We start from the raw sequence: 14101 nt of genomic DNA, 5'->3' as shown, positions 1-14101 counted from the left end.
TGAATCCACAATCCCCTTAATGTGGTCTTTGTCCCTCCGACCAGGGCCTGCCAATGATCCCAACAAATCACATTTTACAGTTTAACCAATAAACTACAAAACACTCATATTAAGAGGGCTGATTCTGTCCATTCAGTGATGAAAGCCACAAGATACAACCGAAAGTTCTGGAAATGTTTCAGTTGGTGGACCTCATGTTAAGAATGCTTTGGCAAACTTCTATGACAAGGTTTATTTATTTTATTTTGTTTTAGAATATAACATGAACAAAGCATCTCAGGAGCTACTTCTCTTAATGTGGACAACAGCTTCTTTGAGAGTTGAAACTGCTTCTAATCTGTGAAACTTTTGAGATTCACTGCAATCTTGCATGCCAAAAAAAGAAACAGGCCTGCTGTACATAGAAAGCCTTATGGTATGTGTGTGTGTGTGTGTGTGTGTGTGTGTGTGTGTGTGTGTGTGTGTGTGTGTGTGTCCAATGAGACACCATGACAGCAGCTGATAGCAAAGGCAAGGCACAGCTGTGACGCTTACAGGCGGGTGTGGGGCTTAAAAGCCAGACAAGCTATCAGGACAGCTCTCATTGTGAGTGACAGGCACTCCTTGTGACTCTGCACCCCTATAAGGGCACATAAACTTTAGGGCTCTGGTGTCTCCCCCTCTTCCAGGCCTTTCCTTAACACCCCCTTTACTGTAGTGAGCGTATCTTCTGGAAGCTTCTGAATGGGAGCTTCTGGAAACCACCCCTTGAGTATAAAAAGACACGCATGCCGTCGGGCCTTCATAGAGTCACTTGAACACAGCAAGCGAGACTTACTGCCTACAGGAGGAGCAGCAAAGGGCACACTTGGAGCACACTTTTCAAGAAGAGAAGACAAGCTCAGTGATACATTTGACGACTATCATCAAGGAGCGACTGTAGAAAAAGATTCAATTCAAGGTAAGTCTGCAACACCTAAATTCTAATCCAACTATGCTTTATGCTTTTACATGAAAATATCAAAAGTAAAATAAGATCAAAACAAATGAGAGAAAATGTACATTATATTGGCTGCCTAAATGGAAGGAGCACAGGCAGAACAGCAAGAATACTTGCTACAAATTAGAATACATGAACATGAAACAAATAACTGATACAACTGCAGAAGTATAAGCAAAAGCAAACTATGGTTGATTAAGACATATTTAGATATTAGTTATTTATAGAGTGCCAGAATAGCTCCTTCAAGATCACTATTTTAGTGAGATTGCAACATGCAAGGAACACATGGCAAGCAGGGTGACCCTGAGTGTGGGAGCAATGGCGGATGATCAGGAACACCGGGTGGCACAAAGAGCAGATACAGCAGTTTCACATGTTGATGCAGAAAAGTATCAAAACCATTATAGGAGAAATACTTAAAATCAATGGAATCCCATAGATGCCGATGTCTGTATGGCCTATAATCCTGAATATAAAGGAATAAGTAACAAAATGTTAAAACTGAATTATTTTGTTGCAATTAAAATGCCTCACTCATTAAAAAAAAGATAGTAAACCATCACTGTTCTACGGTTAAAAAGCTAATTTCATTTTGATTCCATCTTTAACTTTCTAGCTGCAATTCATTCCTTTAAGATAAAGGTGTTGAATGACACATGGTGAAGCTTTTGGGGGTTGGGACAAGAGGCAGAACTCCACCCATTTAGCAAATGGCAAGGCTTTGATTGACAGAAGCAACATGTGTTCATCTACCGACAGAGACCCTCCTCATGCCATGCGGCTGCCTTTAACAAGGGGGGAGGAAGAGATTTCAAAAGTAACAGCAGGGAATGATTTCCAAGAGGTTTTACATGTTAATATATTTTATTTTGCAGCCAAGTAGTATGTTTAAGCACAATTACGAATCCAGAATAACATAATATAATATGTGACTTCCTTTAGATGCCTGCTGCTGGAAACGTTGTGGAGGAGGATGTGGAGACTTTTGCCTTCCAGGCTGAGATCGCTCAGCTTATGTCCCTTATCATCAACACCTTCTACTCAAACAAAGAGATCTTCCTTAGAGAGCTCATTTCCAACTCCTCAGATGTAAGTAAAATCAACACTTTATTAAACTAGTTGCTTGGTTCCTTAAATGTAAGCAGCCCTCACATGTATGCAAGCATCACTAACAAGCTTGTCTCCTCTGGACAGGCCTTGGACAAAATCAGATACGAAAGCTTGACAGACCCCGGCCGTCTTGACTCCTGCAAGGAGCTGAAAATCGAAATCAAGCCTGACCTGCACGCTCGCACCTTGACCCTGATTGACACAGGTATCGGCATGACCAAGGCCGACCTGATCAACAATCTGGGCACAATCGCCAAGTCTGGCACCAAGGCTTTCATGGAGGCCCTGCAGGCTGGAGCCGACATCTCCATGATCGGTCAGTTTGGTGTGGGTTTCTACTCTGCCTACCTGGTGGCTGAGAAGGTGACTGTCATCACCAAACACAATGATGATGAGCAGTATATTTGGGAGTCTGCAGCTGGAGGCTCATTCACAGTCAAAGTTGATAATGGTAAGATCTCTCATTGAGATGATATAATATTCAATAATTTTCTAGTTGAATATAATTTGACTCATAACTGGACACTGTTCTCATCATTGATTTGATTGCTACTTCCAGGAGAGTCCATTGGCAGAGGCACCAAAGTGATCCTTCACCTCAAAGAAGATCAGACAGAATACTGTGAGGAGAAGCGCGTCAAGGAAGTCGTGAAGAAGCACTCACAGTTCATCGGCTACCCTATTACACTTTATGTAAGTTCCAACTTTTATTACCAATAAGAATGTTCAGTCTGAAATGAAAATGCCACAATTTCTAAACAACACTTTTCATATATTCCAGGTGGAGAAGACAAGGGAGAAGGAAGTGGACCTTGAAGCCGGAGAAAAGGAAGAAGAAGCTGAGAAAGATACTGCTGAGGACAAGGACAAACCTAAGATTGAGGATGTGGGCTCCGATGAAGACGAAGACTCAAAGGATGGCAAGAACAAGAGGAAGAAGAAGGTCAAGGAAAAGTACATTGATGCCCAGGAGCTGAACAAGACCAAGCCAATCTGGACCCGTAACCCTGATGACATCACCAATGAAGAGTACGGAGAGTTCTACAAGAGTCTTACCAACGATTGGGAGGACCACCTTGCTGTCAAGGTAAGCTGGGTCTACATCCTGAACATTGCCACCAAACTACCTCTTGGCAAATGTCTTTTAGCTAATAAATTCATGCTTCATTCTTGTGTCTTGCAGCATTTCTCAGTGGAGGGTCAGCTGGAATTCCGGGCCTTGCTCTTCGTACCCAGAAGGGCTGCATTCGACCTCTTTGAGAACAAGAAGAAGAAGAACAACATTAAGCTGTACGTGCGCAGGGTCTTCATCATGGACAACTGTGATGAGCTCATCCCTGAGTACCTCAGTGAGTAACATGAACATATATTTCTGATTTTAAGATATTAATGACTTCAAATTACACATTCTGTCTCTTTGTTAGCAACATGATAATGTTTTTAAAAAGTTACATTTTTCTGGCTTTGGAAGGCTTAGCAGTCTTTATCTTCTTTATTCAGATTTCATCAAGGGTGTGGTGGACTCTGAGGATCTGCCCCTGAACATCTCCAGAGAGATGCTGCAGCAGAGTAAGATCCTGAAGGTCATCCGCAAGAACCTGGTCAAGAAGTGCCTGGAACTCTTCACTGAACTCTCAGAAGACAGGGACAACTACAAAAAGTACTACGAGCAGTTCTCCAAGAACATCAAGGTAGATTGATCCATCTGGATTAATGTCTTTAACTCTAACTCTTCACATAGAAAATCTGAATTTCACATGTAATGCTTATGATTACTAACACTTTATTTACTATTTTAGCTTGGCATCCATGAAGACTCTCAGAACAGGAAGAAGCTGTCTGATCTGCTGCGCTACTACACCTCAACCTCTGGAGATGAGGTGGTTTCCCTGAAAGACTATGTGTCACGCATGAAGGACAACCAGAAACACATTTACTACATCACAGGTTAGCTATTCAACTTGCTTCTTTTCTTTTCAGAGATTTAGAGATTTAGCAATGAACGTATCAATTCAATTAATTTACATTAACTTTCACAGGTGAGACCAAAGACCAGGTGGCTAACTCTGCCTTCGTGGAGCGCCTCCGCAAAGCCGGCCTCGAGGTCATTTACATGATCGAGCCCATCGATGAGTACTGTGTCCAGCAGCTGAAGGAGTACGATGGCAAGAACCTGGTTTCAGTGACCAAGGAAGGCCTGGAGCTGCCTGAGGATGAGGAAGATGTGAAGAAGCAGGAGGAGCTCAAAACCAAATTTGAAAACCTTTGCAAGATCATGAAGGATATCCTCGACAAGAAGATTGAAAAGGTAAAGGAAATGGCATAAAAAAAGAACTAAAAAGTAATGTCATGCTAATATAGTATGGCCATTTTGTTTTCCAACTTCTCTTTATTGGGTTTTTTTGCTTTCGTGCACATACAAAAATAAAGAAGATACATGCTTCAAATCAACACAAAATATCAGAATGATAGTATTAAAAAAAAAGCAATAAAAAACAACAACAAAAACCTAGGTGGAGTCAAATCAAATACCAAAACAATAATAATAAGGCTTACAAATAAAAGAGATACATTTAAATAGTAATAATACAACTTAGAGGATGTCAAGTGTTCTAAGATTTTGGCCATTTTTAAAATGTATTTTTTTAATCATGACAATATTACATTTCATTATTGACAGGTCACAGTCTCCAACCGCCTGGTCTCGTCCCCCTGCTGCATCGTCACCAGCACCTACGGCTGGACAGCCAACATGGAGAGGATCATGAAGTCTCAGGCTCTGAGAGATAACTCCACCATGGGCTACATGACCGCTAAGAAGCACCTCGAGATCAACCCTATGCATCCAATCATTGAGACCTTGAGGGTGAAGGCAGAGGCCGACAAGAACGATAAGGCAGTGAAAGACCTTGTCATCCTCCTGTTTGAGACCGCTCTGCTGTCTTCAGGATTCACACTGGAGGACCCACAGACACATGCCAACCGCATCTACAGAATGATCAAGCTTGGTCTTGGTACGTTTCTCCCCCTCTCATGAATTAGTCTGCTTGTTTTGCATTACAAGAAACCTTGATTGCTAATTAATACATTCTCTTTCGCAGGCATTGATGATGACGACTCCGCAGTTGAGGACCTCATTCAGCCCGCAGATGAAGATATGCCAGTCTTGGAAGGAGATGATGACACATCAAGAATGGAGGAAGTTGACTAAATACTTAGGAGACTCTTTCCTGCTTTCTTAATAATTATTTTTGTAATTATGTTGCTTCTTCTGATAGTGTGTCACTCTTACACAACTGGCATTTCTTAAACAGTATTAACTGGTCAATACAAGTTAATTAATGGAATGAATGTAGGCCACAGTGTGGCTTAGTCGTCTACATTGATTCAGCTGCTTAGATAAAACTACTGACAACCATTAAGAGTAATATAAAGTCACTGGGGATTTGACTTATGTCTCTTTTTGTAACTATTACATTTTTTATGAAATGCATTCAAATTTGTAATAAAAAATATTTAGAAATAAGACCTTCAATCTCACTTATTGACTCCATTGAGTGCAACTTTCATCACTTAGGTTCCTACAAAGTAGAGCTGCAACAATTAATCGATTAATCAAACAATAATCGATTATTGAATTAATCGTCAACTATTTTGATAATCGAAAAATTGGTTTGAGCAGTTTTAAAGACAAAAAAAAGACTGATTTCAGCTTCTTCAATGTGAATATTTCTGGTGTCTTTGTTATTTAATGACAATAAACTGAATATCTCTTTGGTTTGTGGACAATACAAGAGATTTGAGGACGTCATCGTGTGGTTTGGGAAACACTGATTGATATTTTTCAACATTTTATTGACCAAACAACTAATCGATTAATCGTTTAAATAATAAACAGATTAATTGATAATGAAAATAAGTTAGTTGCAGCCCTAGTTAAAAAGTTCTATTCATAATACTAGTGAAGTAGGCTAACTTTCATTTTGAACTTCTTTTATTTTATTGAGAGTTCTGGAATTTTCAGTGACCACCGCATGGTTCATTCGAGTCCTTCAGCTCCTACACGCCCTCCTCAGCCGGCTCAGCCTCCCCCTCCTCCAAGCCCCGCCCACTCTAGCCATGAATGGACAGAGGCGTAGACACACATCATGATTGACAGCCCAGCGGGCCAATCAGCGGCCCCCGCCGAGCTGAAGCGAGCAAGATTCCAGATGGTTCTGGAAGCTCATGTGAGGATTTCTGGAACGCTCTAAAGGGCAGAAAAGCTGCACAGCTAACCTGTCAGCGTTAAATATCTCAGTAGCCGGGCTGTCTACGACTTAGCATCGACCTCCACGGGAGTTGCGATACACTGAGGACCAAGGTAAATAAATTGACATATTTTTTTTATACAAATTATACAATTAAAACGAGATGCAACGGATGACTACATACTAATACACTTTCAAATTCCTGGTTATATTAGCTAATATATATATATATATATATATATATATATATATATATATATATATATAATATATCGCTTAACCGTTTTCTATCGAAGCTAATATTTTATAACATGACAATAATGTTAAAATATTCTGACATGCCTGGATGCTGATGGTAGTTACTATGAGTACATCTTGTCCATGCACACCGTGTTATAATCAGCTTATGACAATATTATAGCCATAGGCCTGCAATTTATGTTTACATCTTTACATCAAGGTGTCTAATGGTAATGACAAATAATTTCCATGGCATGTCAGTGTTTATTGCCCACGTCAAAACTTTTTCCAACATTATCTTGGCAGCTATCCCGACCATATTACCTTTGCAGCGCTCTAAGCTGTGCCACATGGACTACATGATGCTTGCACTTGTCAGGTGCAATTCTGTTAAGCAGGCACACAATTTAGGTTCGTTACACTCAAGTCAGATTTCCCACAGATTTACTGTCCATACGACACCACTACAGGGATTTCAGTGTAAGCTCAATGAAGTACAGGGTGATCATTCACAGAACCTCATCAGACGGTTCAGAGGAGGAGCTTTCGATCCCTTTGGAAACTGCTAGAGAGTTCTGTTCCCCTCTTGGTACCTTCTAGAAACGTGCAATTCACCTGGGAAACCGGCAGGTGGAGTCATTCTTACTGATATGTAATCCTAACCACGCTCTCCTCTCTGATCAGCCAATATTTTACTATATCAATGCACTAGGATAGAGGATAACACTGTTTATAATTAAACTGGAATGATCTGTCAACATTTGTGGGCTAAAACTGCAACAAAACACCATTTCATCCATCTATGAGGTCTGTCTAATGAGTAATTCCAGACAATCTAGATTATTTTAAATGTGCTCAGTACAATTAACTTTCTATGATCTCCACATACACTTTTTATTGTAATTACAGAAACCAAAATGTACATGAATCTTGTGTAATGGCACAAGCAGGTGGATTTTGTCGAATTTGCCAAAGATGGATTATAGGCAGGTGGGGCACTGAGCAGAGCTGGGCAGTCTGTCACACCACCTGCCACCACAAGCTACACATGCTTATTCATAACCAGTACTGAGCCATACCACGCTATTAGTTTAGACTTTAGACAACTGAACTGCTTATCTGGTCAATGTTTTGAGAGTGGCACTGACAGGGGACGGATAAAATTAATGCATACTTAATTACATGAAGTAATTACAGATATATGTCAGATGTATTAATTCAGTCACTGAGATTGGTAATTTGTTGTTGTTTTGATTCAATTATACTATATAGTACAGTACAACTTCTACTTACATATTACCCATGGGTGATTAGCAGTGCTTGCTGTAGGTGTGACAGTGTAGTGACTCACTGTGCTGCAGTGGATCCACTCACCAATGAACATGCTTGTGCTGTGTGTGCCATAACATGCCTGAAAAAAAATGGACGAGAACAACTACTAGGTCAGACTTAGTCGTGCAAAAGTGTCCAAGGTTACTCCTTGTGGCAATGCATTCAGTTTTCTAATCTAATTAAAATAATTGTGTAAGCCTCTCTGCACTGCACTAGGGAGAGAAAATGGTGCCAGCTGATAGAACATACGATTTATTTTGTGTCTATGTGCTTGTGTAATCCATGATATATGCATGCTCTAAAAATTCTAAAAATGATAATTTGTCCCCCTGCTTAGATGCCTGAATCACACGACCAACCAATGGAGGAGGAGGCTGAGACATTTGCATTTCAGGCTGAGATCGCTCAGCTTATGTCTCTGATCATCAACACTTTCTATTCCAACAAAGAGATCTTCCTTAGGGAGCTTATCTCCAACTCCTCAGATGTAAGTTTGTCATAGCATTAAGCCTAACACTTTTTCCTTAAGATCATGTTGTGTCAAGGATGTATATTGAGCTTGATTTAAGTATTGTGATACGTTGTGGCTATGATGCATACAAATATGCTAATAATCAAGGACAAATCTTTAATTATTTATTTATTTTTTCCCCCTTTAGGCCCTTGACAAAATCCGCTATGAGAGTCTCACTGATCCCACAAAGCTTGACAATGGCAAAGACCTCAAAATCGAAATCATTCCGAACAAAGAGGAACGCACCCTAACGTTGATTGACACAGGTATCGGTATGACCAAAGCCGACCTGATCAACAATCTGGGCACAATCGCCAAGTCTGGCACCAAGGCTTTCATGGAGGCCCTGCAGGCTGGAGCCGACATCTCCATGATCGGTCAGTTTGGTGTGGGTTTCTACTCTGCCTACCTGGTGGCTGAGAAGGTGACTGTCATCACCAAACACAATGATGATGAGCAGTACGCTTGGGAATCCTCTGCTGGAGGCTCATTCACTGTTAAAGTGGATACCTGTAAGTAATATAACAGCCATTTTTTTTTCTTTTTTTTTACTATTTAACAATTTTATTTTTTTATTTTTTACAACTTTATTTACTTTTTTTTCATAGTGAAAACATTGACATCATTGGTTAAGCATTTTTTTTTACAAAAGTTGTGAACCCCCCCCAATCCAGGTCCACTTAAACACTCATGTTTCAGTCAGGCAGACAGAACATCAAAGGAAAACAAATATACATTGACGATAACCAAATAATTAAAAAAGAAAAAAAAAGACTCAAACTACTCTGTGTAAATCCTTAAACAACATGACACCAACATTCTGGACTGGCATAAAAAAAACAAAAAAACAATTTAGTTTTATTGATAAATGGTACCTATAGAAGGTGGAGGGTTATCTGTAATTTGCACTGATTAATATTTTTCCCATATAGCTGAGCCCATTGGCCGTGGCACCAGGGTGATTCTGCACTTGAAAGAAGACCAAATGGAATACATTGAGGAGCGAAGAGTCAAAGAGATTGTGAAGAAGCATTCACAGTTTATTGGCTATCCCATCACACTCTTTGTAAGTACTCATTTAAGTTGTTTAATTAATAAATTAACCAACATTAAAAAAGTAACCCAAAAACCACAGCCAGTGACTGAGAGTTCTGTTTTTACTCAGGTGGAGAAAGAGCGTGACAAGGAGGTGAGTGACGATGAGGCGGAGGAGGAGGAGGAGAAGGAGAAAGACAAGGATGAAGAAGAGGACAAGGACGAGGATAAGCCTGAGATTGAGGATGTTGGGTCAGATGAGGAGCACGACCATGACCACGACCATGACAAGTGTTCAGACAAAAAGAAGAAGAAGAAGAAGATCAAGGAGAAGTATATTGACCAGGAAGAGCTGAACAAGACCAAACCCCTGTGGACCCGTAATCCTGATGACATCACTAATGAGGAGTACGGAGAGTTCTACAAGAGTCTTACCAACGACTGGGAAGACCACCTAGCTGTCAAGGTAGATCTCTTAATGATTTCTTTATCCATTTAAAACATATTTTAATATGAAATAAAATAAAGTTGTGTGATATTTGAAAACTGACCCTGATCTGAATGACCCTCTTTCTCACAGCACTTTTCAGTAGAGGGTCAGCTGGAGTTCCGCGCCCTGCTCTTTGTGCCTCGTCGCGCTCCCTTCGACCTCTTTGAGAACAAGAAGAAGAAGAACAACATTAAGCTTTATGTGCGCAGGGTCTTCATCATGGACAACTGTGATGAGCTCATCCCTGAGTACCTCAGTGAGTATCACCCTGAATATGGTCTACTGGTATGTATAATTAGTTCATAAATCAAGTAATCAGCTCTTTATCTGTTTTCTCAGATTTCATCAAGGGTGTGGTGGACTCTGAGGATCTGCCCCTGAACATCTCCAGAGAGATGCTGCAGCAGAGTAAGATCCTGAAGGTCATCCGCAAGAACCTGGTCAAGAAGTGCCTGGAACTCTTCACTGAACTCGCAGAAGACAAGGACAACTACAAAAAGTACTACGAGCAGTTCTCCAAGAACATCAAGGTTAGTGTCTTCACAGTGCACCATGTAAGCTGCAAGAGTTCCTAATCTTATCACACAGGAACCTTGTGTTAAACCCTTGTTCCTAGGTTTGATACTTTATTAATACCATTACATCATCACTACCAATTGTAATCTGAATTTTAGCAAGATGGAGCTAATGTGTGCTAAACATGCAAAGCTTTAAAAGAAAATAATTGTTGTTAATGATTACCATTTGTTCCTCTGACCTTTTAAACAGTAGCCATCTGTCTCATCCTTTGGCCATATTGTCCTAAAGAAAAGCTGCTTTCAGTCTCAGTTGGTTACTCCTTACTTCCATCTTATGTTTAAATGGGGGCACTCTGGTTATCAATGCTTACACTTTGGAGACCAATATCAGTGTTTTAACATGTTAAACACTAATATAGTTGTAATTTTCTTAGCACAATAAAATAAATAAAAATGTAAATTGAGAAAACAATTTTATAACAGTTTCAGTATATCTCTCCCACCCCACAGAACCACAAAAAATGTTACTGTTATTTATTTATTAACAGTGGTAATACATATAATTAAGAAGTAACAAGAGGGAAACAAAGAGAAAAAAAGAGTGAAATATTGCAATTAAAAAATAGTCATTGATAAGCTGATTTACTGATGGAACTTTTTTTTAGTTGCACATTTGAACGACATTTACCTTTTTTATTCCTCTCTCAGCTTGGCATCCACGAGGATTCTCAAAACAAAAAGAAGCTATCTGAGCTTCTGCGATACTATACCTCAGCTTCTGGAGACGAGGTGGTTTCCCTGAAGGACTATGTTACACGTATGAAGGACAACCAGAAACATATTTACTACATCACTGGTAAGGATGCTCTTCATCCATAAACTGTTCATGTGTTTTAAAAAGCATAATTAATTGTCATTGTGATATAACATGAATGTGTTGCCATGTATTTCAGGTGAGACCAAAGACCAGGTGGCTAACTCTGCCTTCGTGGAGCGCCTCCGCAAAGCCGGCCTCGAGGTCATTTATATGATCGAGCCCATCGATGAGTACTGTGTCCAGCAGCTGAAGGAGTTTGAGGGCAAAAACCTGGTTTCAGTGACTAAGGAAGGCCTGGAGCTGCCTGAGGATGAGGATGAGAAGAAGAAGCAGGAGGAAAAGAAGACTCAATTTGAGAGCTTGTGCAAGATAATGAAGGACATCTTGGAGAAGAAAGTGGAGAAGGTGAGAAGGAATCAATAGTTAAACTGCTTTAAAACAACCCGTGAGGTGTCATAGAACTTAATATTGTGTTTATCAATCTGTTGTGCAACTACAGCTATCAAATGGTGTTTTTTTTTTTGTTTTTTTTTTATATTTTTTATTTTTATTTTGTGAGAGCATTATCATACAGTGCTTACTTTCAGACAATATACAATAGTATTTCTGCCACTCACAATCAAGGTTTTTTGTTTACAAAACAAGAAGCAAGATACAGAAAGTTAAACGTATTACATTTGAGAACTTTGAACAAACTGGGAAAGGTAGACATATGTAAAAGAGCAAATAGAAAAAAGAAATTATCCACCATGGAGTTTCAAAATGAAATATAAGTAATACAAACTAATCATTAGACCCAATAAAACATAGTACAATGTTACAGTACAAAACAGCATTACAGGGTCATCCTTACAGTACTTCTGTCTGCTCCTATTAAATGGTGTTTATTATTGACCTCCACAGGTCACAGTCTCCAACCGCCTGGTCTCTTCCCCCTGCTGCATCGTCACCAGCACCTACGGCTGGACAGCCAACATGGAGAGGATCATGAAGGCCCAGGCTCTGAGGGACAACTCCACCATGGGCTACATGGCTGCTAAAAAACACCTAGAGATCAACCCTGACCACCCGATCGTGGAGACCCTGAGGCAGAAGGCAGAGGCCGACAAGAATGACAAGTCTGTTAAAGATCTAGTCATCCTGCTCTTTGAGACTGCCCTGCTCTCTTCAGGGTTTAGCCTGGATGACCCGCAGACTCATTCCAATCGCATCTACAGAATGATCAAGCTAGGTCTTGGTGAGTGCCTGTGTTTATTGACACAATGTTAAGCTTTTTCCCAATTTTATATAAGCTTCCTGCACATTTTGGGGCTATAAATTGTTGCGGTTTAATGTGCAACACATCTGCCAATAATATGTCTTGACTCCTTCATATGCTTCCATCCTGTTTTAGGTATTGATGAAGATGATCTGACACCAGAAGAAGTCACCACAGCTCCCAGTGAGGACATGCCCCCTCTTGAAGGGGATGATGATGATACATCTAGGATGGAGGAGGTGGACTAGGCCTGTTTATTTTTGCCTGTGAGCATTCAGAAATAGTGTTGTATAAAATTGAGAGTTTAACGTGGTAAATGAGCCTGGGATGGTCCTCCACCCTCTTTTTGACCAAGTTCCCTTTATTTCCCCATGCATTGAACATATGCAATTCAAATTCATTCCTTTTTAGAACTTTATTTTTTAAGTTGTCACTTTTTGTAACTTGAGTTTGATCAATGCATTTGTTTTTGTATTTATTGACATTCCAATGTTATTTGTGTGTTCTTTAACTGTAAATATATCAAAATTGATACTGTTGGGACCCATAAATAAAGGTTCACCATGTTAAGAAGTCATGTCTTGTTACTTACTGATCATCAGTTTATGAAGATGAAAGACATTGCAGTTGCCTGAAATTAGCATTATGTGTATAAACATAATGTTCATATGATTTATCCATTGCTGTCTACTACACTAGGTCACGTAGGATAAACACATTTCTAAAAAGGAGGATTTTATTCTTCCAAGGACATCACCCAGCTACTCACCATAGCAGCAGACATTTTGGCTTGTCATAGCACTAAGACCACAGGTGTTAACAATCACCTTAATGATGGCTCTGCTGTATTGTCCCAGTGAGCCAGGATGTACACTTGAGGAATTCGGACATCATTTATATGATTATTTGCACCTGTTCTTTCCCCTGGATTTTTTTGGTAGAACTGGGGATAAAAAAAGACATTGTAAGAGACAAAAAAGTTCCAATAGATGGCAGTAATGCAACACTAATGATGCCGGCTGCTTCATTCAAAGAAAGCTCTAGCAGGTGCTTAAATATCCCAAAGAACTGTGTAGCTAGGGAAAACCTACTTTTAGAGGATGTGATTAAAGTCATTCAGTAAAAAAAGCAGGAGGTACAGGAATTTAATATGCAAGTTTTGTGCTGTCCAACAATACAATGTATTTAGTTGAAAGACAATCAGCATATTGGCCTATTATAGTGACTGATCATCCCCAAGTAAAAAAAGGGGGGTCTTTATCAATTCAATTCAGTTTATTTGCCAGACTCCGTGCAAGACAGGACAGATAAAAAAACAAAAAAACAAGACAAGCAAACAAACAAAAAGATAAATAAATACAAGAATTAAAATACATACAGACATTTCAGCCAGTGTACTCTCAGTCTGGATGTGTACCTGGAGCAGCTCACAAAGGGATCTCAGATTACCACCATGATACAGTTGGTGGACTCCAGACGTTGCATAAACTTAAACATCACATTTCTTAAAAGTGCTTTCAGTGTGCTAAGTCCTACAGATACAAACATCTGACTA

The 14101-nt window shown here is 39.8% G+C and overlaps 2 protein-coding genes across 3 annotated transcripts; both read left to right on the top strand.

The window, feature by feature from the left end:
• The first annotated feature begins 1025 nt into the window (after positions 1-1025).
• hsp90aa1.1 (heat shock protein 90, alpha (cytosolic), class A member 1, tandem duplicate 1) lies at positions 1026-5590 on the top strand. Of its 2 annotated transcripts, XM_059355916.1 has the most exons (11): positions 1026-1037; positions 1952-2071; positions 2177-2543; positions 2652-2785; positions 2874-3179; positions 3276-3441; positions 3593-3783; positions 3892-4039; positions 4132-4400; positions 4773-5106; positions 5194-5590. In XM_059355916.1, exons 1-11 carry the CDS (start codon positions 1026-1028, stop codon positions 5301-5303), a joined length of 2157 nt encoding a protein of 718 aa, XP_059211899.1. In that variant the 3' UTR covers positions 5304-5590. The 2 variants fall into 2 exon arrangements, with proteins under 2 accessions (XP_059211899.1, XP_059211898.1); XM_059355915.1 differs by lacking the exon at positions 1026-1037 and having other exon boundaries at positions 1925-2071.
• Positions 5591-6318: 728 nt separating this feature from the next.
• hsp90aa1.2 (heat shock protein 90, alpha (cytosolic), class A member 1, tandem duplicate 2) lies at positions 6319-13117 on the top strand. Its single transcript, XM_059356175.1, has 11 exons — positions 6319-6455; positions 8252-8401; positions 8574-8940; positions 9361-9494; positions 9594-9929; positions 10044-10209; positions 10293-10483; positions 11180-11327; positions 11425-11693; positions 12192-12525; positions 12682-13117. Exons 2-11 carry the CDS (start codon positions 8252-8254, stop codon positions 12792-12794), a joined length of 2208 nt encoding a protein of 735 aa, XP_059212158.1. The 5' UTR covers positions 6319-6455; the 3' UTR covers positions 12795-13117.
• The last annotated feature ends 984 nt before the right edge of the window (positions 13118-14101 follow it).

The sequence above is a fragment of the Centropristis striata genome, chromosome 18, assembly GCF_030273125.1.
Source record: "Centropristis striata isolate RG_2023a ecotype Rhode Island chromosome 18, C.striata_1.0, whole genome shotgun sequence".
NCBI lineage: Eukaryota > Metazoa > Chordata > Actinopteri > Perciformes > Serranidae > Centropristis > Centropristis striata.
Note: the sequence above shows the minus strand (reverse complement) of the source record. Positions and strands in the feature narration are given on the sequence as shown.